Raw genomic sequence first — 20,839 nt, forward strand, 5'->3', positions numbered from 1 at the left:
TTTACCTTCAGTCCTTACAGTGTGTATGATAAACCCATTGTTTCATGTTCTCTGTGTGTGTATATATAAATCTCTCCTCTGTTTTTTCCACCAAATGCATCCGATGAAGTGAGCTGTAGCTCACGAAAGCTTATGCTCTAATAAATTTGTTAGTCTCTAAGGTGCCACAAGTACTCCTTTTCTTTTTGCGAATACAGACTAACATGGCTGCTACTCTGAAACCTGTTATTTCTTTTCAGTGGCTCTAGATGCACAGTTTGCCAAAGAAAATAAACATGATTCTTCATGAATTAATTTTACTGATTTTTCAGATGTGGGTTAATGTGGTGGTCTTGGGTATGCATATATTTAACTTAGATTTGATTTTAGTATTTTTCTCATGATAGATATGGTGTTGGACAACATGATTGCTTCTGGTCAGCTGGATGAGTCCATAAGAGAGCATGTCAGAGAAGCTCTCCTCAAGAGACACCATCACCAGAACGAGAAGAAATTCAGCAGTCGGATTCCCCTGGTTCGGTCCTTTGCAGATATAGGCAAGAAACATTCTGACCCTCACTTGCTTGAACGAAATGGTGAGATAAGTTGTAGCATCTAATTTATTCTAACCTGATACAAATAATATATTAACACGGGAGAGGAGGGAGAAGACGGCAGATAATAGTGGATACATTTTCTGAGTCCTTCTTGGTATGTAAAAGTTGTGTAGTGGTTCTTTTGTGGAGTTTGGACATTTACCTATATTTTGCATGTATAAAGTCTTGTTTTGCTTCTTGTAACCGCTATGATGTCTTGACTTACTGTCTTTATTTATGCTCTAGTATGGTTTAGTTGTCTGTTATGAGTAAGGCTGTGATTTAGTCATGGGTATTTTTAGAAAGTCATGGACAGGTCAATCAACAAAAATTCACAGCCTGAGACCTGTTCATGATTTATACTATAAGTACACTTGACTAAATCTTGGGGGAATCACTGCTGAGGGGCTGCTGGTGGTGGTAGTGGGGAGGGGGAGTGTATGCTGCGTGGGGGGGTGGCCCAGCAATATATTCAGTTGGTCATAACACTTTCACAGGATATGTTTCAATTAATTCTATATTTTTGGAAGGTTTAAAGTCATCCTTTTAACTCAGCCAGGCAAAGCTTCATGTGCATCAAGGAGTCTGACTACCGGATTATAGCTTCTGATTCAGTCTCTCTTTTATTTATTGTTTTAGAGACTTAATCAAGGTCTTAATGGTCAGTGAAATTTTTAATTTTTATTTTATATTAATTGTGTTCATCTGACTTGAGTTTTGCTTTCATATAGTTGACCAAAAAGGGAGTTCATTTTTTAATTAAAAATAATAAACTACCTCTAGCTAAGGTTTGTTTAGTATAGTAGAACCTAGGTAAAAAACATCTTCACAGGATGTACCATGTCTCCTGCTGATAACTAATTTCTGACCACACTCCGGCATCCTGATACATTTCTTCCAGGTACTCAATTTCTAAGTTCAAACATTACCACTCCAGGACAGCCTATCTTACCTTTATTCTTCCCTTGTGGCCTCTGCCATCCCCCCAGAGTTCTCCATCTTCTGTTTTGGATTTCCAGTCACATCTGCCTCGACATCTACTGGTTGACTTGAGAGCTTTGGCCTAGTAGGGATTGAAGTATTGGGCCCATCCGAGCCTGATTAATGTCTCTCCTTAAAATAAAGTATTTGGGTTCTTGACCGTTCTGGTGCAAGATGTGTTATGTCTTCTGCGTTGGGGCATGTACTTACTTGGGTTGTTCTAAGTGCTAGAGTGTGCTGAGTTTGATTTGTGCCGTAAAGGTATTCTAGCTAGTTTCCTAATGTAGGCTGAGGATTAGAAAAACTGGACAGTATCTGATGTCAGCGCATACTGAAAACAGTTTTTTTGCCAGGATGTTTCAGACATCTTGGTTTCTAAAAGGAAGAAAATGGTCCTAAACTTTGAACTGATTGTGCAGACTTCAGTTGCAATGAATAACTGATACTTTATTCAGTATGTGTGTTGAAACTTGCAAGAAAACTGCAGCATTCCAAGTCTAAATAACACATGCCTAATCCATACATCTGCATCCCTAGAAAATAGTATTCAGAGAATTTAATACCCATGTAAGATATCTTTCTGGTCTTGAAAACAAATTAAGTTCTTTTTCACATTATGGACTACATTGGATTCTTAATTACAACATGCAAAAAAGAACATTGTGTTTTATCAGTCTAATTTGCTACCGAAGCAGCAGTTCACTAGAGACTAATTTCAAATCTCTAATACTGAAAATGAAATAATTTTAAATAAGATTCAATCTGTAGAATGTACTCTTCAGGTAAACCCTCTAAATTTGGGTTTTTCCTGTATACTTATGGACACTACCTCTCCATCGCTCAAAAGAACGTTAGGATTGTTCAGTATGTAGGTCCTCCTTATACATTTTATACTGCACGTGATAATACTGAATGCTTCTGTGTTTTTTGGTACCTGCCTGATGGTGTAATATATATGAGCGAGAGAGAGAGAGATATCTTCACCTCTAGATCTTTAGTAAAATTCATCATATTTTTGCTCTGTCTGAGATGGAACACCAGTCATTGTGCATGTACTCATGTACGTTTGGGGAGTTGCAGTCTCTTCTCTAGACATGCTCTTCCCCAACCCCACCTTCCCCAGGGAAATGGTGGGATGAAGCTAGAGAACTCTTTAGAATCTTTTTCCCTGGTAGGGAAGAACAGGCACCTATCAGAAACTTGTCTCTGAGGGAAGGATGGTGACTCTATTCTCCATTTTGGAATAATGGGGAAACAAAAAGATAAAGAGAGACTGTATTGTTTGGCAAGGGAGAGAGAGAGAGAGATTTGGAGAAACTTGAGGTTAAGTAGATGAATGAGATTGTAATAAAAGAGATCGAGGAGTAGTATAGTTTGACACTTGTACATTTCACTCCAGTGCAAACAGGAGACACTTTTTGATCTAGAACATAATACTCCTGGGGGAGTTCTGTACACCTGCGCAATGCAGAATTTGTGTAGAATTAATATTCTCCCCCCACCGAAATGGGCTGCAGAGCTGCTGGTCCCAGCAGAGCCCAGCTCACTGGCTTGCAAATAAAAGACACTGCCAGGGGGACAGGGAGGTAGCTGAAGGTTTCCTGGCAGCTGCATTTCCCGGCACATCCTGAAGGAAGGAGGCGGCATGCAGGAAACTCCGTACAAATCTGGAACCCAGCATCAGGCTGTTTCTCCCTCTGGATTCCTGGGCTCTGAAAGGGAGGGGGTATGAGTGTTTGGAATGGAGGGGGGCCCCATGGCTGAGCTCGGAGGTGGGGGGAGGGTATGAGAGTCTGGACTGGGTGTGTGGCGGGGGGGGGGTGTCAGTTTCTGGATTGGGGGATTTGACAGGGCTCTGTGGGGTGAGGGTGCAGCTGAGTTCGGGGGAGGGGGAAGTGGCAGAGAAACAGGAACTGGGCTGTCGTAGGGGTTTTAATTCTCTACTCCTGGGCAAATTTTTTTTGTGTCTGTGTTGTTACAGACATAATTTCTGACAAGTATTTTGAAATAAATTACCAAAATAATTGAAACTGGCATGATTATGTCATGTTATTTTGACAAATTAAATATGCAGAATTTTTAATTTTTTGGCACACAATTCCCCGAGGAGTAACATAAAATAGGCTGCTGCAACCTATATTAAGTAGCAGCTGCCCTTAATTTTTTTTAAAAAATGGAGTATTTCAACTATTGTATTGTTATATGATGATATGTTACTTGACATGGTGTCATATTATGCACCACCACTACTACAAAGGTGTAATGAAATAATGCAAAAATTATAAACGTAAAAATAATGTTAAAATATGTTTTTGTTTTTAAATGAAGATTTTGAATTTTTTCCCCCCAAATAAAATTTTGGGGAACTTCCATTTCATGGAAAATTCTGAAAATGTGTTTTCATTCTGATATGTAATGAAAACGAATTGTAAAATGTCAACATTAAGTTTTGGCTGGCTCTAAATATGATAGCATCTTATGCTATGAACAAATAACTGTAAGCAGTGGTGTCAGTTGGACTATACCTTTTAGTGCTGATAGACTGAAATTTGGTCCCTGACCAAATGTTAGTGAATGCTAGTGATTTTAAGATATTCTCCTTCAGGTTAGATTTAGTAGGTTATTTTTAACTTGGAAACCTGATGCCTGCCTTTGTCCTCGACAGTAAGTTTTACTGAAATATCAAATGTTAACTATTTCCTTCCTTCCCTTTACAAGCTTTTATGTAGTGCTTTACAAAGAGTTTCATTATCCCCATTTCACAGATGGGAAGACTGAGGGATAGAGAAGTAAAACTTGAACAAGCTCTCCCAGCAGGACAAGTAATTATATTTAATTTGTGGTACAAATGCTCCTGACCTGACCTTGTCACAGTAGCATTATGTCTTAGCCTAGTAAAAAGCTTTTAGTACAAATGATATATAGTAATTTCCAAATTTGAATTTTTTTCCTTTTTAACATCTAGTGAAACAATTATTTTAGATGTCAATGTTTTATGATCATATGCTACATTCTTATTGGACCTTTTTTAAGCAGTTACTTTTTTAAGCAGTCATATCCTTTTCTCCTAAATCCCCATTGTGTGCTAATCGGTACTTGCCAGTAAGGTATCTGCTTACTTTTCTAATATCTAAAAATCTTATTCACTTTTGCATCTTGCTTAACTCTTATCTCACCTGCATGAATGTGACACTTTTTGCTCTTAAAGATTGTAGTTTACTATGTAAATTGTACATGCATAATTTGTCTTTTTTAAAAAAAAAACTTGTTTCCCTGCTGTAAACTTCATTTTGTGTTTCATTTATTTGTTTTATCTCAGGGGAAGGCCTTTCAGCCTCCCACCACTCTTTGCGAACAGGTCTCTCTGCTTCAAATATTTCCCTGAAAGGAGAAAAACGTTTGTCCCTTCTTCTCCATTACCTTCTTCCTTCTTCAAGAGCTGGAACTCCGGCAGATTCAAGGTGTACAACCCCACTACCTACCCCTCAAAACACACCACCCTCCAGTCCTAGCAGCGGCCGCCTGGCAACCACAAGTTCCCAGCCGAGTCAGCTTCAGGGCAAGGAACTGCTGGTGTCACCTGCCAGTGATGATATTCCCACAGTAATAATCCATCCACCTGAGGAGGATTTAGAAGTTCAGGAAAAGAAGACAGAGGATAATATTAACATACCAGGCAATTATCCAAACTTAAACTGTCCATGTGTGATGCTCTCTGAATCTGGATCACTTGCATTGCAATGTTGAGCACATAGCTTGAGCATAAATGAGTATTATTTACAACTGTTACCTCTGTCTGCATGTTTTATTTCTTCTGAAGTATGATTGTTTCTTATACAACATAATAGATCTATTCCAAAGATTTTTACTCTTAAAAAAAATTAACAGAAAGGTTGAAGTTCACTTATTTATAATTGCATTTTAACTCCTTAAACCAATGAAAAATAGAATTTTTCATACTTAACCTTTTTATTTGTCTGATTAAAAAGGAATGTTTGTGTTTTTGTTTCAAAAATAAGCAATTTTTAAATAAAATTGACTTTTAAATAGGCAAGATGTCAAAAATGGTGGCCTTTTTCTTTCACTCACCTTGAATTCATGTAAATGAAGATTTAATTTAGTCCCTAAGTTTGGTGTGTGGTTTAAAGACATGGAACATGCTCTGAAGTATTTATAGTCTATATCAGACATGTTACAACATGTGGATAAGAAATGAGCGAAGGTAGGTGATAGGAAGAAACAAGGGTTACAGTTACAAAGTTAGGATAGTAGTTTAGTCAGTTGTGTTTTTGTGCCATGATGGATTTGGTTTTTAAATACTTTCTCTTAAACTTTAGCTTAAGTTTGAGATTTTTATAATATAAACTTATGAACAGAAGTAGTGTACCTTAAAACTGGCATATCTAGCATTTCTACAATTGGTGCCAGTGAATTTTCCAATGGTGCATTATCACAGTGTCAAATGCTTAATGACTGTTGGGGGGGAACAGGCGGAGTGTTGTTTTGTTTGTATTTTTAATTTGCAGAGTATTGTAAATTAGCTATCAGTTAGCACAGATCCTGTGATGATGTTGGTCTGTGAAACACTTTGAGGCTGTTTAGCGCGTGTAAAAAGCATAATATATATGACAACACTGGATATAAGAGAAAAATATTCCTCTGAAAATGCCTCATTAATATGTTGAGTAAGCGTTTGTTTTTATCCCAGAAATCGATTAATAACATTTGAGTTTTTCCGTCATTTCTTAGCATTAGAGCCAATTGGAGGCTGAAGATTTTGACAATTCTTGTAGTTAACTCTTTGTAGAGGTCACTTTTCTCTTTGCCTCCAAGTGCCTTCGTTTTTTTTCTTTGAAAATGACTGAACACCTTACCAGGAAAACAGAAAATGTTCAAAATGTGAAATTGCTTATGCTCACCATTCTGAAACTGTTCTCCATTTGCGTGGATTTGGACTGCTGTAACTCAAATATTTGATCAGGCACAATCTCCTTGATGATCTTCCTTATTATCTAGTAAGAGAAATTGGGAGACACATACAACCCTCCAACCAGACTGGTTATCTAGCACAAACCCTTTATCTCTGGGCATCTTGAAAAAACAGATCCATCCCATTACCTGGCCAGACCTGAGGTGAGTGATTCTGGCCCAGCCAACCCTATCTATCCATTTCTAATACAGGCCCAGGTTCAGGGTAACAAGGAGAAGGAAGTTTGGGGCATGTTCTGCAGGGAGTAATCGGTGTCAAATTTCCTGGTTATCTGCTTTTTCTCTTTTTCTACCGAACGGTAGTGAATATATTAAGCTTCAGAGAGTAAGTAGAGCTAAATCTGTCCTAACACCAGTGCTCTGAGTCGTTGAACAAGGCCTTTCCTCCCTTCATAAATAAAAATAAATCTTGTCCTCTGCCTCCTTAATATAGGAAAAACACTTCTAATGAACAGAATGTTTATATAAAGATCATTCTCCCCCTCAAATCCAAGGATGATTTTATATTTTTCATGGAGGAGGGGAGGATGGCTCTTCCAGCATTAAACAACTGGACATGGTTAATGGCTCTGCACTAAAGACCACAGCCTTCACTTTGGTATCTCTTCTCTAATGAGAGAGACAAAATGCCATACGCAGTCCTGTAGAACCTGAGAGAGACAAGTGAAGATAAAGCTCTCCAGCTGAATCCAAGACCATTTTAAATTGATTCTAAGCCTCAAGGAGATGTATTCCCATATTTATAAAGGAGAAATATGAAGAGGATGATCTCCCCAGTTCCTCTGGCTGTATATACTCTGGTCTCTTTATGTCTGATCCACTGTTTAGAAGTAGATTTGTTTTTCTGGACCCCCCCCCAAAATCCAATATTAACATGGAGATGCCCTTGAGAAGAGTCTCTCAAACTCTGGTCCATGGGCTACCACTGGTCTGGAGCCTTTCTTAAGAACATAAGAATGGCTATACTGGGTCAGACCAAGGGTCACTCTAGCCCTGTATCCTGTCTTCTGACAGCTAGATGCTTCAGTGGGAATGAACAGAACAGGGCAATTATTGAGTGATTCATCTCCTGTTGTCCAGTCCCAGCATCTGGCAGTCAGAGACTTAGGGACACCCAGGACATGGGGTTGTGTCCCTGACCATCTTGGCTAATAACCATTGATGCACCTATCCTCCATCAACTTATCTGATTCTTTTTTGAACCCAGTTATAGTTTTGGCCTTCCCAGCATCCCCTGGCAATGAGTTCCACAGGTTGACTGTACGTTGTGCGTGTACTTCCTTCTGTTTGTTTTAAACCGGCTGCCTATTAATTTAATTGGGTGACCCATGATTCGTATGTTATATGAAAGGGTAAATGACACTTCCTTGTTCACTTTCTCCATACCATTCATGATTTTACAGACCTCTATCATATCTCTCTTCCCCCCCTTCCCCATCATCATCTTTTCCATGCTGAACAGTCCAATTCTTTTTAACCTCTCCTCATATAGAAGCTGCTCCATGCCCCTAATAATTTTTCTTGCCATTCTCTGTACTTTCTTTCAGTTCTAATGTGGTGTGTGTTTTTTGTTTTGTTTTTGTTTTTTTTTAGATTGGGCAACTAGAACTACAGGTAGTATTCAAGGTGTGGGCATACCATGGATTTATGTCGTGGTGTTATATTTTCTGTTTTATTATCTATCCCTTTCCTAATGGTTCCTAATGTTCCGTTAGGTTTTTTTAACTGTTGTTTCACATTGAGTAGATGTCTTCAGAGAACTATCCAGAGTGACCCCAAGATCTTCCTTGGTAACAGCTAATTTAGACCCCATCACTTTGTATATATAGTTGGGATTTTTTCCAATGTGCATTATTTTGCATTGATCAACATTGAATTTCATTTGTCATTTTGTTGCCCTGTCACCCAGTTTTTGTAAGATCCCGTTGTAACTCTTTGCAGTCAGCTTTGGACTTGAATAAATTTGTGTCATCTGCAAATTTTGTCACCTCGCTGTTTATCCCTATTCATGGATATGTTGAATAGCACTGCTCCCAGTACAGATCCTTGGGTGACCCTGTTATTTACCTCTGTCCATTGTGAAAACTGACCATTTATTCCTACCCTTTGTTTCCTGTCTTTTAACCAGTTACTGATCCATGAGAGGATCAACTCTCTTATCACATGACTGCTTACTTTGCTTAAGAGCCTTTGGTGAGGCTTTCTGAAAGTCCAAGTACACTATATGCACTGGATCACCCTTGTCCAATGTTTGTTGACCCCCTCAAGAATTCTGGTAGATTGATGAGACATGATTACCCTTTACAAAAGCTGTGCCAACTTCCCAAAGAAAGTTGTGTTCGTCTGTGTGTCTGAATTTTGTTCTTTACTATAGGTTCAGCCAATTTGTACGAATGTTATGCTTCCTGGCCTATAATTGCCAGGATCACCTCTGGAGGCTTTTTAAAAAAATTGTGTTACATTAGCTATCCTCAAGTCATCTGGTACAGAGACTGATTCAAGCGATAGGTTACTTATCACAGTTATCAGAGTAGCAGCCGTGTTAGTCTGTATCCACAAAAGAAAAGGAGGACTTGTGGCACCGTAGAGACTAACAAATTTATCTGAGCATAAGTTTTCGTGAGCTATAGCTCACTTCATCGGATGCAACATCGATGAATGGATGCATCCGATGAAGTGAGTTGTAGCTCATGAAAGCTTATGCTCAAATAAATTTGTTAGTCTCTAAGGTGCCACAAGTCCTCCTTTTCTTTTTACTACAGTTTATAATAGTTCTGCAGTTTCATATTTGAGTTCCTTCAGAACTCTTGGGTGAATACCATCTGATTCTGGTGATTGTTACTGTTTTTAATTGATCAGCTTGTTCCAAAACCACTTTGATTCGAGGTTCATGGAATGAAAAAAGGAAAATTTAGTCTTGTCTTTGGGTTCCATTGTCCAAAGGGAATTGGAGCCCATTCCACTATGGAAGGGCATGGCAGTGCAGATTTCCCCTCTACAGACATGAAAGGCTACAACTTTGTTGGCTATTGTATGTCTCTTCTAAGATTTATGGACTAGCTAGATGCACCTTCTATGGACCAGTCTTTAGAAGATGTACCCTGAGGTAGATTCTAGTGTCTGATATTTTGTTTATGTCCCTTGTTCTAAGTTATTCAGAAGTTTAATATATATGGGATTGTTGGAAATATCCCAAACATTGTGAGTTGGTGTATAAGGTGGAGAGAGATGATTTTTTCCATTTCAATTTGTTCTTTATAGTCCAGACACTAGCTCCAAACAAGTCAATCAGGCATCAAAGCATTCTCTTTCAAAAATTAAATATTACAGTTAATTTCTTAAGTTTGATGTTTAGCTTTTCAGTTTTTCTTGTACGATCAATGTTTCTCCTATGAAAAGGCAATTCAGAACCAGTGTTTCAGAAATTACCATGCTTTGGAACTACTGCATTCTGAGTTCCACAGATTGGGGGCAGAAATAGCCAAAATAAATAACAAAATCGTCGTCTTTGGCTCTGTCGCCATCTGTGCTGGTAAATGAGAGGGGAATGCAAACTTTTTATGAGTGGCTGTGGACAACAAAAATAAGTGAACAGGCAAATATTTGTATTTCCTTGTTTCCGAGGCTTTGAAGTGTTTTTTGCTCTATATTCATTTTATTTTAAATTTAATTAATTGATAAAAACATAAATTGTAACACTTTGCTAATTTAGAATATCTTTGCACTGCCATTCCATAGCATCCGATAATTTACTGCAATTTTTATAATTGCAAACCTACAAGTATTTCATGTAGAAAAACTCATCCAGTTCTTTGCTTCTTCAACGGGCTGTGTAGTGCTAGGAAAACACACTCCCTATACATATCTTGAATGTTTAATTTCTTTAGGAAGTCTAGAATTTAACTCTCTTTAAAAATAAATAATTCATCTTGTAGTATTCAATATACGCACATGCAGTTATGATAGGACAATTAGCATGGAAGGTTTGGATGAGTCTAACTCAGTGCCTTAAAGTAAGTCCAGTTTACACTGTGATGTCAATGTATGTCTTGTCTTGATGTTGATCTCCTCTCTCACTGAGGCAGAGATTGAGGCGGAAGGCTTCTTGAATCTGGTTCTTGATTAACAAATGGGACCTCCTTTTTCCACCAGCAGTCTGAGTCTAGTTCTGGATTAAGTCCAATAATGAATGAAGTTTGAATAAGGAAAAAGTTTTAAAAAATACTTTAATTTTGATATTTCTTTTAGATGGATTTTGTAAGAAGCCAGAGAAGAATCACTATATAGGGCTTTATCCAACCTCAAATTGCCTGTGTCACAGAGCCTGTGGAACCTCTATAGAAGCTGTTGCATATTTTGTGGGATTCTTCACCATTGGAAGTACCTTACTTACCTATACCAGGAATCCCCTTCCACAGAGTGGAATTGGTGCATCTGCTTTTCATGATGACATCAAGAAAGGGGCTGGGCATGCTCAATGTTTCCCTCAATATTCCAGCATAGGGATAAATGAATTTTTCATAGATTCATAGATACTAAGGTCAGAAGGGACCATTCTGATCATCTAGTCCGACCTCCTGCACAGCGCAGGCCACAGAATCTCACCCACCCACTCTTACGAAAAACCTCACCCATGTCTGAGCTATTGAAGTCCTTAAATCATGGTTCAAAGACTTCAAGGAGCAGAGAAGCCTCCCTCAAGTCAACCATGCCCCATGCTACAGAGGAAGGCGAAAAACCTCCAGGGCCTCTCCAATCTGCCCTGGAGGAAAATTCCTTCCCGACCCCAAATATGGCAATCAGCTAAACCCTGAGCATATGGGCAAGATTCACCAGCCAGATACTACAGAAAATTCTTTCCTGGGTAACTCAGATCCCATCCATCTAATATCCCATCTCAGGGGATTTGGCCTATTTACCCTGAATATTTAAAGATCAATTACTTACCAAAATCCCATTATCCCATCATACCATCTCCTCCATAAACTTATCGAGTAGAATCTTAAAACCAGATAGATCTTTTGCCCCCATTGCTTCCCTTGGAAGGTTATTCCAAAACTTCACTCCTCTGATGGTTAAAAACCTTCGTCTGATTTCAAGTCTAAACTTCCTGGTGGCCAGTTTATACCCATTTGCTCTTGTGTCCACATTGGTGCTGAGCTGAAATAATTCCTCTCCCTCTCCTGTATTTATCCCTCTGATATATTTATAGAGAGCAATCATATCTCCCCTCAACCTTCTTTTAGTTAGGCTAAACAAGCCAAACTCCTTAAGTCTCCTTTCATAAGACAAGTTTTCCATTCCTCGGATCATCCTAGTAGCCCTTCTCTGTACCTGCTCCAGTTTGAATTCATCCTTTTTAAACATGGGAGACCAGAACTGCACACAGTATTCTAGGTGAGGTCTCACCAGTGCCTTGTATAACGGTACTAAAACCTCCTTATCCCTACTGGAAATGCCTCTCCTGATGCATCCCAAAACCGCATTAGCTTTTTTCACAGCCATATCACATTGGCAGCTCATAGTCATCCTATGATCAACTAATACTCCAAGGTCCTTCTCCTCTTCCGTTACTTCTAACTGACGCGTCCCCAATTTATAACTAAAATTCTTGTTATTAATCCCTAAATGCATAACCTTACACTTCTCACTATTAAATTTCATCCTATTACTATTACTCCAGTTTACAAGGTCATCCAGATCCTCCTGTATAATATCCCGATCCTTCTCCGAATTGGCAATACCTCCCAGCTTTGTATCCTCTGCAAACTTTATTAGCACACTCCCACTTTTTGTGCCAAGGTCAGTAATAAAAAGATTAAATAAGATTGGTCCCAAAACCGATCCCTGAGGAACTCCACTGGTAACCTCCCTCCAGCCTGACAGTTCGCCTTTCAGTAGGACCCGTTGCAGTCTCCCCGTTAACCAATTCCTTATCCACCTTTTGATGTTCATATTGATCCCCATCTTCTCCAATTTAACTAATAATTCCCCATGTGGCACGGTATCAAATGCCTTACTGAAATCTAGGTAAATTAGATCCACTGCATTTCCTTTATCTAAAAAATGTGTTACTTTTTCAAAAAAGGAGATTAGGTTGGTTTGGCACGATCTACCTTTTGTAAAACCATGTTGTATTTTGTCCCATTTACCATTGACTTCAATGTCCTTAACTAATTTCTCCTTCAAAATTTTTTCAGGACCTTGCATACTACAGATGTCAAACTAACTGGCCTGTAGTTACCCGGAACACTTTTTTTTCCTTTCTTAAAAATAGGAACTATATTAGCAATTCTCCAATCATTCGGTACTACTCCTGAGTTTACAGATTCATTAAAAATTCTTGCTAATGGGCTTGCAATTTCAGGTGCCAATTCCTTTAATATTCTTGGATGAAGATTATCTGGGCCCCCCCGATTTAGTCCCATTAAGCTGTTTCAGTTTTGCTTCTACCTCTGATATGGTAATATCTACCTCTATATCCTCCTTCCCATTTGTCATGCTACCATTATCCCCAAGATCCTCTTTAGCCTTATTAAAGACTGAGGCAAAGTATTTGTTTAGATATTGGGCCATGCCTAGATTATCTTTAACCTCCACTCCATCCTCAGTGTTAAGCGGCCCCACTTTTTCTTTTTTAGTTTTCTTCTTATTTATATGGCTATAAATTTTCTGTATCTGACAGCCTGGAAAACAAAGGACAAGTGTCTTCTGTGTGGTAGAGCTGTTATTTGGCTAGAGCTAATAGATCGGGGAAGAGAGAGACAGGAATTGTTCCCTCGCAAATGGAGATTGCATGGGAGAAAACCCTCATTCTGGTGATAGAAGGGGGCTGGAAAACAATTTAAGGCAGGACAGTGACCTGCTTCAACAGTCTGATGCAATTTTTGAGAAGCCCTATCAACAGGGCTTTTTATTCATTGTTTTGATTGTGTGCCCTACAATGCAAGATGGTCTTGTAGCTGGATAGAGTATATATAGAAATGATCTATTTATATATGTAGATAGATATATAAATAGCGTGTAGAGTGTTCAGTGTGTCAAAGTATAGCTGAGCTGCATCGTAGCTCTGCCTTTTCACAGATGCATTAAGAACTTAAACTCATTGTCATTTACTTTAACTTTGTAAAAGTAAATCAATTTGACATTAAAACAAAACCACAATAAGGTAACAAACGACTAAACCTATTGGGAATCTTGCCTGAGTAAGGAGTACAGACTAACTCCTAAGTGAGCAATTTAAACCATGAAACAAAGGGAATTCAAAATTAAGCATTGTGAGGAATTAAGTTTCAGCTTTGAGTTATTCTCTTTAAATAAAGAGAATGAAGATGGTTGCTGGAAGAAAAACCTTATCCATTAGGGAGGTTAGTTGAGCTTATCTTATCAAAAGTCTGAGAAATAGGATCCAGAACTTGGAAAATAACCAATGACATACAACAGATGTCACCCTTACAAATATAATTACAGTGCAGTAAATGTCTACCAAGAGGATCATATTTATGCCATGAGTGAAAGGACTGTTTTCTATCATGATTTCTAATAGAGTCCTTTTGAATTGGAAATACAGAATTACCTCAGAATTACGAACACCAGAGTAACGAACTGACAAGTGAATCGCACACTTCATTTGGAACTGGAAGTACACAAAAGGGAAAGCAGCATTTTTCTTCTGCATAGTAATATTTCAAAGCTGTATTAAGAAAGTGTTCAGCTGTCAAGTTTTGAAAGAACAACCATAAGGTTTTATTTAGAGTTACGAACATTTCAGAGTTACTAACCTCCATTCCCGAGGTGTTCGTAACACTGAGGTTCTACTGTACGCAAAATGTAAATTAAACTTAAGAGAAACACTTGGTCCTAGGAAATAATTTGAGACATTTGAGCCCAAACTATTTTTTTTTTAAATAGAGGAAAACGTATGTAGATGTGCTGATGGACTCTTCAGTATTGAGCTTGTGATATAGTTTGTGAATGCAGCATAATTTCATTATGTTGCTTAAGCCACAAGAAGCCAATTTATTTTTATTATGTATTTTCTAGCACTGGTTGATTTTTAAAACAGCAGAAAAACTATGAAAAATTTTATGGAAATGCTTCCATTTTTGTTGCCACTTTAGAATGCTGGAATCTTTCTGACAGTATTTTTAAATTTAGATTGCATTTTAGTAAAATTGTGAAGAAGCAAAATCTAATACTCCTTGTTATTTGAACGGGATAGGGATTTCTATATTAGCACTGAGACTTTTTGAAGCTGGGCTGTAAATAATTGGAGAAATTCTGACTTCAATCATAAAAAGATCAATATTATCTAATGCCAAAACTGAGAAATGGGCAAAATGGGAATTTACAGTTACTGTTTATGTATGGACCTCAGTGAATCAAATTCAGGATACCTGAATTCTGTGAACTTGGGAAGGTTGCAGCCAAGTAACTTTTCTCCCTTTGCTTTCGCCCACAGAATTTACATATTACCGATACTCTGGATAGGACAAGGCAGTGTGGCCTGTGAGATTATTCCCCCACCTTTCTCCTACTCTGCTATGCATCAGATTTAGGGATTAATTGATTTCTTGCCATGAAAAATCTGCCTTGGGGCATTGATGAAATGGTTGGAATACAGATGCAAAATGACACAATTACACATTTTTCACAGCTTACACTTCTGACATTATTTTGCATTATTGTTCTAGGAACAAAAAGTGAAGAGGGCATGAATTTGGCCTTCTGTATTTAACTGAACAGATTTTGTTTTTTCTTCTCATGTACTAAGATGTAGACTTCCTATTTTCTCCACATAGCAGATATATTGCATCTCTGTTTCAGTTTTATAAACCCTCCCTAAAAAATGGAGTGTTTTATTCTACTCTTTACTGTTTACTATTTACTATTCATCTATTCTAAATGTGTGTAGCTGATTCATGGGTTAGATTGATGGGTTTATGGGTTATCTCCTTTTTGGTGAATAATATATATTGCGGAACTAAAGGGAAGAATGTGATTTTAGTTGGCTGAGATTGGCATTTAGAATAGTAGTTAATTGCTAGCACAGTATAGGTTTCACAAAGAAAATTACAGCCTATTTAATATCATTGTTTTCATTTTATTAGAATGTCTTAAATGTTTATAAAATGGAAGAATGAGAATTTGCAGTCTTACCTCTAAATGATGATAGAACTTTTGGTTCTGACTCTTCTTTGGAATAGCTATATAGGATCAGATTTTTAGAATTCAGAAAAAAAGTGAAACAGGTAAAAATGCCAAATGATAAACTTATAAGGAGTTTAGGCCTGAATTGACTAGACAAATGGTTGTGTTTTAGATCAGGCTTAGCTAACATGAACTATTTATACGCCAAAGCTTTTTCTAGTTTAATCAAAGTCTTAGACCTTGCTAGACTGAGATTTAAAGGTGTGATGTTAGAACATATTAGCTAATGCATTCTAATGTGTTTATTTTATAGGCAGGGCAATGTATCATAGAATCATAGAATCATAGAATATCAGGGTTGGAAGGGACCCCAGAAGGTCATCTAGTCCAACCCCCTGCTCAAAGCAGGACCAAGTCCCAGTTAAATCATCCTAGCCAGGGCTTTGTCAAGCCTGACCTTAAAAACCTCTAAGGAAGGAGATTCTACCACCTCCCTAGGTAACGCATTCCAGTGTTTCACCACCCTCTTAGTGAAAAAGTTTTTCCTAATATCCAATCTAAACCTCCCCCATTGCAACTTGAGACCATTACTCCTCGTTCTGTCATCTGCTACCATTGAGAACAGTCTAGAGCCATCCTCTTTGAAACCCCCTTTCAGGTAGTTGAAAGCAGCTATCAAATCCCCCCTCATTCTTCTCTTCTGCAGACTAAACAATCCCAGCTCCCTCAGCCTCTCCTCATAAGTCATGTGCTCTAGACCCCTAATCATTTTTGTTGCCCTTCGCTGTACTCTTTCCAATTTATCCACATCCTTCTTGTAGTGTGGGGCCCAAAACTGGACACAGTACTCCAGATGAGGCCTCACCAGTGTCGAATAGAGGGGAACGATCACGTCCCTCGATCTGCTCGCTATGCCCCTACTTATACATCCCAAAATGCCATTGGCCTTCTTGGCAACAAGAGCACACTGCTGACTCATATCCAGCTTCTCATCCACTGTCACCCCTAGGTCCTTTTCCGCAGAACTGCTGCCGAGCCATTCGGTCCCTAGTGTGTAGCGGTGCATTGGATTCTTCCATCCTAAGTGCAGGACCCTGCACTTATCCTTATTGAACCTCATTAGATTTCTTTTGGCCCAATCTTCCAATTTGTCTAGGTCCTTCTGTATCCTATCCCTCCCCTCCAGCGTATCTACCACTCCTCCCAGTTTAGTATCATCCGCAAATTTGCTGAGAGTGCAATCCACACCATCCTCCAGATCATTTATGAAGATATTGAACAAAACGGGCCCCAGGACCGACCCCTGGGGCACTCCACTTGACACCGGCTGCCAACTAGACATGGAGCCATTGATCACTACCCGTTGAGCCCGACAATCTAGCCAGCTTTCTACCCACCTTATAGTGCATTCATCCAGCCCATACTTCCTTAACTTGCTGACAAGAATGCTGTGGGAGACCGTGTCAAAAGCTTTGCTAAAGTCAAGAAACAATACATCCACTGCTTTCCCTTCATCCACAGAACCAGTAATCTCATCATAAAAGGCGATTAGATTAGTCAGGCATGACCTTCCCTTGGTGAATCCATGCTGACTGTTCCTGATCACTTTCCTCTCCTCTAAGTGCTTCAGGATTGATTCTTTGAGGACCTGCTCCATGATTTTTCCAGGGACTGAGGTGAGGCTGACCGGCCTGTAGTTCCCAGGATCCTCCTTCTTCCCTTTTTTAAAGATGGGCACTACATTAGCCTTTTTCCAGTCATCCGGGACTTCCCCCGTTCGCCACGAGTTTTCAAAGATAATGGCCAAGGGCTCTGCAATCACAGCCGCCAATTCCCTCAGCACTCTCGGATGCAATTCGTCCGGCCCCATGGACTTGTGCACGTCCAGCTTTTCTAAATAGTCCCTAACCACCTCTATCTCTACAGAGGGCTGGCCATCTCTTCCCCATTTTGTGATGCCCAGCACAGCAGTCTGGGAGCTGACCTTGTTAGTGAAAACAGAGGCAAAAAAAGCATTGAGTACATTAGCTTTTTCCACATCCTCTGTCACTAGCTTGCCTCCCTCATTCAGTAAGGGGCCCACACTTTCCTTGGCTTTCTTCTTGTTGCCAACATACCTGAAGAAACCCTTCTTGTTACTCTTGACATCTCTTGCTAGCTGCAGCTCCAGGTGCGATTTGGCCCTCCTGATATCTTTCCTACATGCCCGAGCAACATTTTTATACTCTTCCCTGGTCATATGTCCAACCTTCCACTTCTTGTAAGCTTCTTTTTTATGTTTAAGATCCGCTAGGATTTCACCATTAAGCCAAGCTGGTCGCCTGCCATATTTACTATTCTTTCGACTCATCGGGATGGTTTGTCCCTGTAACCTCAACAGGGATTCCTTGAAATACAGCCAGCTCTCCTGGACTCCCTTCCCTTTCATGTTAGTCCCCCAGGGGATCCTGGCCATCTGTTCCCTGAGGGAGTCAAAGTCTGCTTTCTTGAAGTCCAGGGTCCGTATCCTGCTGCTTACCTTTCTTCCCTGCGTCAGGATCCTGAACTCAACCAACTCATGGTCACTGCCTCCCAGATTCCCATCCACTTTTGCTTCCCCCACTAATTCTACCCGGTTTGTGAGCAGCAGGTTAAGAAAAGCGCTCCCCCTAGTTGGCTCCCCTAGCACTTGCACCAGGAAATTGTCCCCTACGCTTTCCAAAAACTTCCTGGATTGTCTATGCACCGCTGTATTGCTCTCCCAGCAGATATCAGGAAAATTAAAGTCACCCATGAGAATCAGGGCATGCGATCTAGTAGCTTCCGTGAGTTGCCGGAAGAAAGCCTCATCCACCTCATCCCCCTGGTCCGGTGGTCTATAGCAGACTCCCACCATGACATCACTCTTGTTGCACACACTTCTAAACTTAATCCAGAGACACTCAGGTTTTTCCACAGTTTCGTACCGGAGCTCTGAGCAGTCATACTGCTCCCTTACATACAGTGCTACTCCCCCACCTTTTCTGCCCTGCCTGTCCTTCCTGAACAGTTTATAACCATCCATGACTGTACTCCAGTCATGTGAGTTATCCCACCAAGTCTCTGTTATTCCAATCACGTCATAATTCCTTGACATCACCAGGACCTCCAGTTCTCCCTGCTTGTTTCCAAGGCTTTGTGCATTTGTATATAAGCACTTGAGATAACCTGTTGATCGCCCCTCATTCCCAGTATGAGGCAGGAGCCCTCCCCTCACAGACATTCCTGCCTGTGCTTCCTCCCGGTATCCCGCTTTCCCACTTACCTCAGGGCTTTGGTCTCCTTCCCCCGGTGAACCTAGTTTAAAGCCCTCCTCACTAGGTTAGCCAGCCTGCTGGCAAAGATGTTCTTCCCTCTCTTCGTAAGATGGAGCCCGTCTCTGCCCAGCACTCCTCCTTCATGGAACACCATCCCATGGTCAAAGAATCCAAAGCCTTCTCTCCGACACCACCTGCGTAGCCATTCGTTGACCTCCACGATTCGACGGTCCCTACCCAGGCCTTTTCCTTCCACGGGGAGGATGGACGAGAACACCACTTGCGCCTCCAACTCCTTTATCCTTCTTCCCAGAGCCACGTAGTCCGCAGTGATCCGCTCAAGGTCATTCTTGGCAGTGTCATTGGTGCCCACGTGGAGAAGCAGGAAGGGGTAGCGATCCGAGGGCTTGATGAGTCTCGGCAGTCTCTCCGTCACATCACGAATCTTAGCCCCTGGCAAGCAGCAGACTTCTCGGTTTTCCCGGTCAGGGCGGCAGATAGATGACTCAGTCCCCCGGAGGAGAGAGTCCCCGACCAGCACCACCCGCCTTCTCCTCTTGGGAGTGGTGGTCGTGGAACCCCCAACCTCAGGACATCGCATCTCATGCCTCCCAACCAGCGGAGTCTCCTTCTGCTTTCTCCCCCCAGACATATCATCTGGTCCACTCTCCGCATTGGTACCTGTGGAGAGAACATGAAAGCGGTTAGTTACCTGTGTCTGTGTTACTGGAACCCGGACATTCCGCTTACCTCTTCTGGAGGTCACATGTTGCCAAGCTTCTTCACTGGCCTCTTGGCTCCTCTGTGCAACCTGCTCTATATCTTTAGAGCTTTGTGCCCCTAGAAGGCTATCCTGAGTTTGGTCCAGAAAATCCTCAGTCTCTCGTATACAACGCAGGGTCGTTACCTGTTGCTCCAGACCTTCAATCTTCTCTTCCAATATGGAGACCAGCTTGCACTTTGTACAGACAAAGTCGCTTCTGTCCTGTGGAAGAAAGACAAACATGGCACATCCAGTGCAGGTCACAACAGCTGAACCCCCCCCTTCCATATCACCTACCTACTATGAGCTTCCTCAGAGACGTTGGCAAGATGTAAGCCTCACTGGGCTCACTCCAGGCGAACTCCCAGGCAAACTCCTGCTGTGAGCTGCTCTGCTGTCCCCGCTGCTCCGCTGGTTCGCTGCCGCTCGATACTTTATACTTTATGTATACTTTAATGTGTGGCATAAGATGGTTGAGTTAAAGCCTAGAGTGAAGGCTCAGCTTTAACTCATTCAGTTTAGCATATGTTAAAATATTAGGGTTGTCAAGCGATTAAAAAAATTGCACGATTAAAAAAATGGTGCAATTCATTTTTTGTTTAAACAACAATAGAATACCATTTATTTAAATAGTTTTGGATGTTTACTATATTTTCAAATATATTAATTTTAATTACAACACAATATAAGGTGTAATATACTCAATTTATATTTATTTTTGATTACAAATATTTGCACTGTAAAAAAACAAAACAAAAAATTATTTTTCAGTTCACCTCCTACAAGTACTGTAGTGCAATTTCTTTACCATGAAAGTTGAACTTATAATGTAGAATTATGTTTAAAAAAAAAAAAAAAGGGGGGGGGGGAGGGCATTCAAAAATAAAACTATCTAAAACTTTAGCGCCTACAAGACAACTCAGTCCTACTTCTTGGTCAGCCAATCACTCAGACAAACAAGATAGAGATAATGCTGCCTGCTTCTTGTTTACAGTGTCACTTGAGAGTGAGAACAGGTGTTCACATGGCACTGTTGTAGCTGGCCTTGCAAGATATTTACGTGCAAGATGCACTAAAGATACATATGTCCTTTCATGCTTCACCCA

The 20,839-nt window shown here is 40.2% G+C and overlaps 1 protein-coding gene across 8 annotated transcripts in view; it reads left to right on the forward strand.

Moving 5' to 3' along the window:
• The window catches only part of SLC4A7 (solute carrier family 4 member 7), a 175,996-nt gene that overhangs the window by 114,175 nt on the left and 40,982 nt on the right, over nucleotides 1-20,839 (forward strand). For 4 of the 8 annotated variants that reach the window (XM_038388776.2, XM_043509005.1, XM_043509003.1 and 1 more), the window contains exons 6-7: nucleotides 387-575; nucleotides 4,876-5,232. In XM_038388776.2, coding sequence (XP_038244704.1) covers nucleotides 387-575; nucleotides 4,876-5,232 — 546 coding nt within the window. The remainder of the gene's footprint in view (nucleotides 1-386; nucleotides 576-4,875; nucleotides 5,233-20,839) is intronic. The other 4 variants (XM_038388775.2, XM_043509008.1, XM_043509006.1 and 1 more) reach the window with 1 other exon arrangement.

The sequence above is a fragment of the Dermochelys coriacea genome, chromosome 2 (assembly GCF_009764565.3).
Source record: "Dermochelys coriacea isolate rDerCor1 chromosome 2, rDerCor1.pri.v4, whole genome shotgun sequence".
NCBI classification, from domain to species: domain Eukaryota; kingdom Metazoa; phylum Chordata; order Testudines; family Dermochelyidae; genus Dermochelys; species Dermochelys coriacea.